The sequence below is a fragment of the Triticum aestivum genome, chromosome 4B, assembly GCF_018294505.1.
Source record: "Triticum aestivum cultivar Chinese Spring chromosome 4B, IWGSC CS RefSeq v2.1, whole genome shotgun sequence".
NCBI classification, from domain to species: domain Eukaryota; kingdom Viridiplantae; phylum Streptophyta; class Magnoliopsida; order Poales; family Poaceae; genus Triticum; species Triticum aestivum.
In genome coordinates, this window is record NC_057804.1 from 30,996,261 (window position 1) to 31,007,571 (window position 11,311).

Below are 11,311 nucleotides of genomic sequence, written 5' to 3' on the forward strand. Positions count from 1 at the left end.
CACCCCAGTAAACACAAGCTTTTACAAAATCAAGAGATAAACCAAGCTCGACTCGAAGCATTGCTGATGCTTTCGAGAAGCTTGCTAAGATCTTCGAGGAGTCGAAATCTGGGGCCATCGTTCCTCGACAGGAAGTGGCTCAGAAGATCGAACTGCCGTCCATGGACATGAAGTTAGAGGGGGCTACCAATTATCTGAGCTGGTCCCGGAGGGCGTTGCTGGCTGTGGAACAGAAGGAGCTTGATGGGCACTTGTTGGGTGTTGTTGCTGAACCAGGAGACAAGACTACTGTGGAGGGAAAAAGATGGAAGGTCATAAACTCTGTGCTCATTGGCTGGTTGTTGAACTCGGTGGTGCCCCCCATTGGACGCTCTGTGGAGGGGCTATCCACATCCGCTGCGATATGGACGACTCTGTCCACCTTGTACTCAGGTAAGGGCAATGTCATGCTAATTGCTCAGATTGAGGGGAAGATCAGTCGGCTGCATCAAGGCGACGACATGTCAGTGATGACATATGTGGCAGAGCTGCAGGCTTTGTGGGCAGAGCAGGATAACTGCGACCCTCTGGAACTCTAAGATGCGGCTTGCATCGAGTCAGGGCGCAAGTGGATTGCACGCAGGCGTGTGCTGAAACTGTTGGAGGGGCTTAGAGGTTGTTTTCATGGCAGGAGGGCATCCCTGTTGCACCTGCCCTCTATTGAGGAGACTATTGCTGCTATGTCTCAAGAGGAGGTGCGGCTATCTCTTGAGCATGCAGACATGAAGGCTGTGCCGTCTTTGACATTTGCAGTCACTGAGCGCATGGAGTGGAGCGATCCCAACAAATGTCATATCTGTGGGGAGGCAGGTCACTGGAAGTGGGCGTGTCCAACTCGTGGCAGAGGCAGGGGATACAACGGAGGGGGAACTGGCAGAGGCAGGAGTGCTAGAGGCAGAGGTGGATACTCAGGGACCTCAAGGGGTCAGGCTTCTAGGGGCAGAGGTGGCTACTCAGGACACTCAGGGGATCAGAGGGCTCACATGACAGTGGCAGGAGACACTGGGACGTCAAAAGGCAAAGATGCAGATGATGTTGACTATGGAGACTTTGCTCTCTGGGCCTCCACTGATGAAGGTAATCCAGAACAGGCATCTCTTGCTTCTAATGGGAGTGCTCCAGAGTGGGTTCTCGACTCTGGAGCATCTAAGCATGTTGCTAGTAAATCTTGCGTGTTTGAGTCTTACACTAAGCACCCTCAGTCTCACACGGGCACTATGCAAACTGCTGATGGCACAAACCAGCCTGTCGTAGGGGTTGGCACAGTCAAGTGCGCTCCGACCATCTCCCTATCCTCGGTTTTACATGTGCCAGCTTTTCCTGTCAATTTGGTCTTCTTTAGTGCCCTAATTGATCAAATTGACTGTCGTGTGATCCTTGACAAATTTGGTTGCGTGATTCAGGAGCGACAGACAAGCCAGACAGTTGGGACTGGCACCAGGCGTAGGGGGCTCTAGTACATGGACCAGGAGGTGCAGCCGGACTTGGTGTGTGCTGCGACCATGGAGGACAAGGAGAAGGAGGCGATGATCCATCACTGTAGGATGGGACATGCATCTTTTTATAAGATGAGTAGAATCTTTCCGGATGTTATGTGTGGGATATGCAAGGGCAAGTTGACATGTGATGCTTGCGAATATGCCAAACACACACGAGCCTCATATGTGAGTAAGGGGCTTAGGAGCATATCTCCTTTTATGCTTATTCATTCGGATGTATGGAAGAGCCCAGTTGTATCAATGAATGGAATGAAATACTTTGTGACATTCATTGATTGCTATTCTCGTATGACCTGGATTTATTTGATGCGTCACAAAGATGAGGTGTTTAGCTGTTTTCAGAATTTCCATGCCTTGGTGAAGAATCAGTTTCAGGTGCAGGTGCAGGTGATCAGGACTGACAATGGGACAGAGTATGTGAACAACACATTTGGGGCCTACTTGTCTGATCAAGGTATTCTTCATCAAACTTCGTGCCCAGACACCCCTCCTCAAAATGGAGTGGCGGAAAGGAAAAATCGGCATATTCTTGAGGTTGCTCGGTCATTGATGTTTACGATGAATGTGCCCAAATTCTTGTGGAGTGAAGCAGTGATGACAGCCACATACCTGATCAACCGGACACCATCAAGAATACTAAGCATGTCTCCGTGTGAGCTAGTATATGGAGAAACTAAGTTTGTTGTTCCCCCAAAATTGTTTGGCAGTACCTGTTTTGTTCGTGATCACCGTCCTTCTATTGGAAAACTTGATCCGCGAGCAGTGAAGTGTATTTTTCTGGGCTATTCTTCTAGTCAGCAGGGATATAAATGTTGGTGTCCCTCAGAGAAACGCAGGTTTGTCAGTATGGATGTAACCTTCAGGGAGTCTGAGCCATTCTATGGTGAGCCAACAGATCTAAGTGTGTTGTTTCAAGAGCTTGACCATTTACACTCTGTGCAGGATGGTCAAGAGGGGGAGAAGGCTGTGTCTCACACTCAGGAGGATTCTGTGGGCACTAACATTGATGATGATGTGCAGGTTCAAGTCCAGCCAATTGTGGGTACAATTCCGGTTGGTACTCTCACTGATGGTGATGTGCAGGTTCAGGTCCAGCCAACAGTGGGTTCCATTCAGATTGGTAATCTCCAGCTCCCTGTTCCAGATCGGTGGCAGAATATTCCCCTAGTGTACTCTCGACCGCAGCCACAAGTGCCACAAGTGCATAACTCATCTGACACACGTCTGGTCTATTCACGGCGGCAACCACTTGTGCAGGAGGAGGAGCAAGTGCAGGGGGAGCAACAAGGCAGTGGTGCAAGCTCATCTGACACGGTGGAACTGCCTATTGCGTTGCGAAAGGGGACACGTGAAGCGGCACAGAAGGCTTTACCACCGAAGTTTTTTGATGATCATGACATTGGAAATTGTGTGTCTTATGAGGCTTTGTCTCCTTCCTATAGAGTGTTTGTTGCCTCTCTTCAAACTGTGTCAATCCCAAAGGATTGGAAGGCTGCAAAGCAAGATCCGAAGTGGCGTGAAGCGATGATAGAAGAGTTGGAAGCACTGAGGAAAAACAAGACGTGGGTGTTAACCACATTGCCGGCAGGAAAGAAAGCAGTGAGTTGTAAGTGGATCTATACAGTGAAGCAGAATCCTGAGGGGAAGGTGGAACGGTATAAGGCTAGATTGGTCGCCAGAGGATATAGTCAAACTTATGGAATGGACTATGACGAGACGTTTGCTCCAGTGGCAAAGATGAACACAGTAAGGATATTGGTTTCCTGTGCTGCAAACTTTGGGTGGAAGTTGCATCAATTAGATGTCAAGAATGCCTTCTTGCATGGTGAGTTGAGGGAAGAAGTGTACATGGAGATACCACCAGGTTTTGGTACTTCACAGACCACGGGGAAGGTATGCAGGCTGAAGAAATCCTTGTATGGACTGAAGCAATTGCCGAGGGCTTGGTTTGATAGGTTCAGATGTGCTGTCCGTGCTATGGGGTATGGTCAATGTAATGGTGACCACACGGTGTTCTACAAACACTCACTCTCTGATCAGAAGATCACCATCCTTGCAGTTTATGTGGATGACATTATCATGACTGGAGATGATAAGGAGGAAATAGAGAGATTGAAGGGGTGTCTAAGCAAGGAGTTTGAGGTAAAGGATTTGGGCAACCTAAAATACTTCCTTGGCATTGAAGTGGCTCGGACAGAGAAGGGAATATCTTTGTGCCAACGGAAATACACCTTGGATCTCTTGAGTGACATGGGCATGATGGGATGTCGTGCAGCCCCTACGCCGATTGAACAAAATCATCGAGTGACAGCTCAATCAGGTGAGCTGGTGAATAAGGAAGATTATCAGAAATTAGTTGGGAGGTTATTGTACTTGTGTCATACCAGGCCTGACATTACGTATGCCGTGGGTGTGGTGAGCAGATACATGCATGAACCAAGGAGTGGGCATCTTGATATTGTGCACAGAATTCTGAGATACTTGAAGGGGACTCCGGGTAAGGGGTTGTGGTTTGCGAAGAGTGGACATCTTGAGGTGGATGGCTATAGTGACTCTGATTGGGCCAGTTGTCAAGATGATAGAAGATCAACTTCTGGCTACTGTGTGTTTGTGGGAGGAAATTTGGTGTCATGGAGAAGCAAGAAACAGACAGTTGTGTCTAGATCAACAGCAGAAGCTGAGTACAGAGCATTATCTCAAGGGTTGTGTGAGATGCTCTGGGTGAAGTACCTACTGAGCGAGTTGAAACTTCTGAGGAAGGGCCCCTTGAAGGTGTGGTGTGACAATCAGTCAGCTATAGCCATTGCTAATAACCCAGTTCAACATGATAGGACAAAGCATGTGGAAATTGACCGCTTCTTCATTAAGGAGAAACTTGATGCTGGGATCATCAGCCTTGGTCATGTCAGTTCTGGGCAGCAGTTTGCAGATTGCTTGACAAAGGGACTAGGAACAAAGGACTGTAACTTGGCATGTGACAAGATGGGAATGATAGATATCTACCACCCATCTTGAGGGGGAGTGTTGAACCGGTATGGGCCCAAGCCCATCATATGTATCACTTAGGGCCCAAGCCCATGAGGAGAAGCTGACCTAGAAGGGGCATCCAGTCCTCCCGTTCCCAGTGAGAGCCGCCACACACACGCACACTCACGCTGCAGGTACTCCTCTCTCCCTGAATCAACACCAAGAGTCCAGAAATAATTGTTATTAGTGGTCAAGGGAAGAACTAGTGAAAACAAAATCTCAATGTCCCTCTACAAGCTATGACATACACTGACAAGAAAATTTTGGATAAAGAAATCTCTCTTCTCTCGACTAAAGTGATTGCCAACCATTTTTTTCAGATCGATAAGATGTTGATCTGATCCCAACTAAGCTTTGAAATGAGTCAGAAAAGATCAACTAAAAACACAGGGAATGATACAGCTGAATAATGGAACAAGAGTACATCAACGAATGCATAACCTAAGTAGATCGAGGAATTTGGTAAGGATCAACTAAACTGATACTCCTCTAACCATATTAGGGCAAGGAAATCAACACTACAAGCTCCAATAGGAAACTAAGCTAAACATGCTAGCATACATGACCAGGAAGACACCAGCACAGCAGCAAACCATGCTATAGGAACATGAACAGTAGTTAGGCACATCAGGTCAAATAATTAATCCAGTTAAACTAACAATTTAGGCAATAGATTTCAGACCAAGTTCTAGCTCAATTCAATTAGGTGTAGTAATTTCCTTTACTACCCAATTCTAGAAATTATATAGTTAAGCAATAGATTTGAAGCATGCGGAAATAAAAAAGGCAATAACAGTAGCAAGTTTCCCACAGTGCCATGCCCAAATCTTAAAATAACAACATACATGAGTATGAACCTCCAAAACATTAGCACAGGAACACATAGACAACCTTCACACAATCCAAACACAACCATAGGAACATCAACAAACTAGATCTACAAGTATATAACCATGTCAATTAATGGTTCTCTGTTACTCCCTCCGTCCCAAAATAAGTGACTCGACTTTGTACTAGCTTTAGTATAAAGCTAGTACAAAGTCGAGTCACTTATTTTGGGACGGAGGGAGTACTTGACATGAACAAAGAACAGAGATCAAGAATATGAACACCGAGTTCGCATCCAAGTACCCAAATCAAGCATAAGCTGCGATGAGCCTCTTCGCATCCAAGTACCCAAATCAAGCATAAGTTGCCATGAGCCTCTCCACTTGACAAGGACATATTGTTCTCATCAACCACACACACACACACACACACACGAACACACACACACACACACACACAGCATGCATGTCGTGATGACCACCCCACAAGCCAAGCCCCATCATACAAATTACCATAGCTTGAATGCCAGGTACCACATAGCACTGGGTAGAGTGGGAAGGAGACCAAATAATTACCTGAACGACAGTCGAAGGAGGCGGTTGCAACGCAGCAAACTCGCTGCCGTCGCAAGAGGAGAGAACTGCTGCTAGATGCTCATTGACGAGTCATTCACTCACAAGTCGACATCCGCAACAGAGGAAGGTGCAGGCACTGCCGTTGTGACACACAACCAACTGCCAAATTACATACACAAAAAAATATCAGTTTTTTCTCGTTACAGCCAACAAGACAATGAGGTATAGGAAACACACAACCAAACCATCAACTTTATCTATACACACAGATCATACAAATCATAAATGGATGCGGGTAATAATGTTATTCAGAAATGAAACTAACTATGTATGACTAGTATTGTAGCATAGAAGCTCGGTTCAGTACAGAAATATGCTAGCAGACCAAGACCAATTAGAGTAAAGAAAACTCCAGTAGGGGACCAACCTAAACTTGCTAGCATGCACGTATTCTCAGAAACCAACAGAGTAGTGAACCATGCTATAGGACCAAGAACAGCAGTAAACCTCAACAGGTTAAGTAATAAATCCAGGCAAGGTGGCAGTTTATGCAATAGAGCCATGTCCAAACCAAGTTCAAGCAATTCTATGAGGATTGTATATATATAAACAGAGCCATTATACCATGCTTAAGACTAAAAAATCCACGTTTTTGGGAAGCAATTCTAGCATGCACGTTTTTGGGAAGCTCGAAAAAAAGGGGTTTTTATGGCTCGAAAATTTCTATTTTTTGTGTACATGCAGTATAGAAGTGCAGTATTTTTTTATGGTAATACGTGTCTCATTCATATTGTAAAGAACAAAGTACAAGTCACGTGTACTTTAATCTTTATGATATGAATGAGACACGTATTACCATGCAAAAAAAGTACAAGTCACGTATGAACCCATATAACAAAACTGAAAAAATAGCAGAACATCTCTAAGCTTGACACTAACGTCCGTCACCTGTCTCCGGCACCACCACAGCAGCCACCGAAGAAAAGAATGACGGATCACCTCCTCACCCGAGCTCGACGCGGCTCCATCGCTGATATGCAGCTTTGTGGACCTCCAAGGTGGCTCACCAAAAGTCAAGCCATTGCCGTTGAACGAATCAGACCGGGGCAACACCCTAGACATGCCATCGACCAATATACGTGCAAATTGGGGCTTGTTTTTAATTGCTTTTGGGCGGAAATATTTTGTTTTGTGTACAACGTGCAATACAGCAAATTACTGACCGAAATTTCAAAGGTACTTACACCACATGCATGTATTTATGTAAAAAAACCAAAACTTTTAAGCACTTGTTTTGGTGGTAAAAAAACGTGCTCTAATGCCCCATGTTTCAAAAGCCCGCTTTAGAAAAATCGGCTGTTTATTACGATATACTCCTTCCGTCCCATAATGTAAAACGTTTTTATCTTACATTATGAGACGGAGGGAGTAGTAACCTTAGGTTGTCCATCACTCGCAAAAAAAAAGACCTTGTTGTCCATGATATGGCGTGAACGAGTCAACTAAAAAGTTACCACAAATTTCACACGAATAAAATCACATGTATCATGTGAAAAAAAAAACTAACTAAAAATGCTTTCATTCCTTGTAGGATCTGAGCTGCTGAATAAACCCGTCGATGCACCTCTCATGGCATGCGCTGTCGGCCACGATCTCCTGCATCGTCTTGGCGTTGGCCGTGAAGACCCTACTGCCGTCTTCCTCCATGGCAACGGCCTGCACCGTCGCGGCGACGTCTTCACGGGTGAATGACCCGTCGCTCTCGTTTCTCGGCACCTGCATCCCGACTTTCCTCCCCTCCATGAGCCGCGCGTTGGGCCCCTGGTCGCTGGAGATGGGCAGCATGATCAGCGGTTGTCCGAACAGGAGCCCTTCGATGGTCGAGTTCCACCCGCAATGCGTCAGGAACGCGGCCACAGCGCCGTGCGCCAGCACGCTGATCTGAGGAACCCACCCGGTGACCACGAGGCCGCGGCCACGCGTGCGCTCCTCGAACCCCGGAGGGAGGACGGCCGCGTCCGGCATGCCGGGCGGCTTCCGCAAAGCCCAGAGGAAGCTCGCCCCGGAGAGCTCCAGTCCGAGGGCCAGCTCGTGCACCTGCTCCACCCGCAGCGGCACCTCGCTCCCCAACGCGACGTAGACTACCGACTTGTCCCGTTGCGCGTCGAGCCAGCGCACGGCGGCGTCCTGCTTGCTGATGCCGCGGCCTCCCTCGGGCGACGGTGGGAGGAGGCCGAGAGTGACGACCGGCTTGCCCGCGAGCGTGGTGAGGGCAGCGACGCTCTCGGGCTCCCACTCGGCGCAGCTCCGGATAGCCACGAGATTGCTCCGCATGAGCGTCAGGAAGTATCGCTCGGCTACCGTCATCCCCGATGCGTTCTGGGTGATCATCAGTTTTCTCCTCTCCGTCTCGAAGCTTGGCGCTTCGGCTGCCGATCGCTCTTTTCCGACGGCGGCCGCGGCATGCTCGGACACGCCTCTGGCCCAGGTGGCGATCACGTTTGCGGCTCCTAGGAGAAGCATCACACATGGAACCTATAGCAAATAGTACATGTTGGTAGGACCAGGGTTAAAAATTTCAAAGAAAATTTGGTGAAATTTACAAAATTCGCATATTTCAGTGGGTTCTAAAATGTTTTTAACCTCAAAATTTCGAGACAGATTCAAACTGATTTTAAAATAAATTTAAGTTATGTTAAAATTAAGTGAAATTTGAAATCTCAAAATCCAAAATAATTTGCATATTTGAGTGTGGTCCGAAATTATTTTGTTTCTGAAACTAAAAACCTTGGGTATGACATCGGCGGCATGGATCAATCGAGCTGTACTTGTACGTACATGGAATTGAAGCAACAGAGGGAACAGAACCTTGTTTTCGACGGCGGCCGCGGCGGCCCAGTGGTGAAAACTGTCGACGATGAGCCAGTCGGGCCTCTTGCCAGTTCCCTCGGCGCACGCGGCGTGCAGGAACTCGGAGAAGGGCGCGGCCAGGCCGTCGAAGGCCTTCCGGAGGAGCTCGAACTTGTCGTGCGGGACGTCGTTCGTCGACTCGGCGCCCTCCGGGAGGCCGTCCACGCGCGGGAGCGGCAGCGCCACGTAGTCGACGAGCGGCGCCACGGCCGGCCGGACCGGCGGGAGGCGCGCGATGTTGCGCGGCGTGGAGACGAAGGACACGCGGTGGCCGCGCGACGCCAGGCGCTCAGCGATGTCGAGGCACGGCAGCAGGTGGCCGAAGGCGAGCCATGGGCAGATCACCACGCGCAGCGGCGAGGAGGAGGAGGAGGAGCCGTCGTCCATGGCGATAGCAGCACAGCCCACCACGCGAATAGATTGATTTTTTTTTCCGTTGTAGGAGTGCAACTTGCCTCTCTTGTACTCCGTATTGCATTATATACTTGGATCGCGGGAGTCCAACCCCAACACAATTGTATCCAGGTCATGGATGGCATTGTGTGTCATTGTCCCCTATGCGATTTAAACGTAACAGTTGGTATGGAGCTGGAGTTGACGGATCCGAGGGAGCCAAATAGCGCCACTTGTGCAAACTCAGCGAAGGATCGGATAGAATTGCTTAACCATAGATGATGAAATCTCGTTCCGTTATTCTTCAAGAGAAAAGATTGGGTAGCTTTCAAACTATCAATTCGCATTGTTGCCGTCGGAACATTGACTAAGGCCTCTCCCAATGCTTCGCTGTGTACAGGTGCTAAGGTTGCCAACTAAGTAAAAAATCTGATGTGGCATACTAGTTAAGAAGAGAGAGTAGTATGGTAACCTCACATAGAAACGGTGCTAAGCACGTGTACCTAGGTGGAAGCATAATTTTAAGTTTACAACTAATTAAATGCAGGAAAGTTTAGCACCCAAAAGCTTAGCAACTATGCATTGAGGACTCAAGTTGATAAGACATTTAATATACTTAGCACTTCATCTAAGCACCTTTGCATTAGAAGAGGTCTAATGCTCCATCGATCAGCATTGACATCCCATTGTTTTCTGCGCCTTCAGGGAGATATGGTGCACCGTTGCCTCCCGCCCCCAGTTCCTTGTTACTTCCAGCTGTAGACCTCTCCCGTCGTTGGCCATGGACATCTCCGAGTCCTCGTCCTCGCCTCTGCATGTCGTCATCTTCCCGTGGCTCACCATGGGCCACCTGGTGCCCTGCCTTGAGCTCGTCGAGCGCCTGGCCGAGCGGGGCCACCGAGTGTCCTTCGTTTCCACCCGGGCAACCTCGCGCGTCGCCGGCGACGTCCCGCCCGACAAGTTCCACCTCCACAGGGTGGTGTTCGACGGCCTCGCCCGACACTGCAGTTGAAGCCTTGCTCAAGGATCTTCGATGTGATTTTGCTCTCAAAGGTTTGGGAAATCTCCGTTATTTTCTTGACAATGAGGTGAAAAAGAAAAATAATGGAATATTGTTGACACAAGAGAAATATGCAAATGATATCCTCAAACGAGTTGCGATGCAACATTGCAAACCGTTGGATACACCACTCTCAGTTTCAGAAAAGTTGTCAGCTGAAGATGGTGATCGGCTGGGTGACGAGGATGGAACTAGATACAGAAGTATAGTGGGAGCATTGCAGTACTTGACCTTGGCAAGACCAGATATTGCTTTTGCTTTGAACAAGGTTTGTCAGTTTCTTTATTCACCCACTAGTACACACTGGACTGTGGTTAAGAGAATTCTACAATACATCAAAGGTACGGTTGGAGTAGGACTAAAAATTACAAAGTCGAAGTCTACCCTTGTGAGCGCTTTCTCAGATGCAGATTGGGCTGGTAATCCTAATGATTGTCAATCCACAGGAGGTTTTGCTGTATATTTTGGTGACAATCTTATTTCTTGGAGTGCTCGGAAGCAGGCAACAGTGTCGAGGTCAAACACGAAAGCATAGTACAAATCCCTAGCCAATGCAACAACTGAAATCATTTGGATCCAAACACTTCTCAAGGAGCTCGGAGTCAGTCAACCTGGGGCTGCATGTCTATGGTGTGACAATCTTGGAGCAACATATCTCTCGAACTAAACACTTTGAGGTTGATTATCACTTTGTTAGAGAGAGAGTTGCAGGCAAGCACTTGCTACTAGACAGTTAGATGTATTCAAATGCAATCTTAACTTAGATAATTTATGATTGAGGGGGTGTGTTAGAATACGTATGTGCACAGGACTAGGACTTGGACTCCATGATGTATGCGGGCCTGGACTGGAATGTCTTGATCTGTAAACGATACATATTTATAATACTAGCAAAAATGCCCGTGCGTTGCAACGGGAGAAAAAAATATCACACTACATAGCCTAATAAGTATGGCTAAACCACATGGGCAACATCAAGA

The 11,311-nt window shown here is 47.7% G+C and overlaps 1 protein-coding gene across 1 annotated transcript; it reads right to left on the minus strand.

Moving 5' to 3' along the window:
• Nucleotides 1-7,421: 7,421 nt before the first annotated feature.
• LOC123094323 (putative UDP-rhamnose:rhamnosyltransferase 1) lies at nt 7,422-9,333 on the minus strand. Its single transcript, XM_044516357.1, has 2 exons — nt 8,837-9,333; nt 7,422-8,503 (listed from the first exon to the last, which is right to left on the minus strand). Exons 1-2 carry the CDS (start codon nt 9,263-9,265, stop codon nt 7,547-7,549), a joined length of 1,386 nt encoding a protein of 461 aa, XP_044372292.1. The 5' UTR covers nt 9,266-9,333; the 3' UTR covers nt 7,422-7,546.
• Between the last annotated feature and the right edge of the window lie 1,978 nt (nt 9,334-11,311).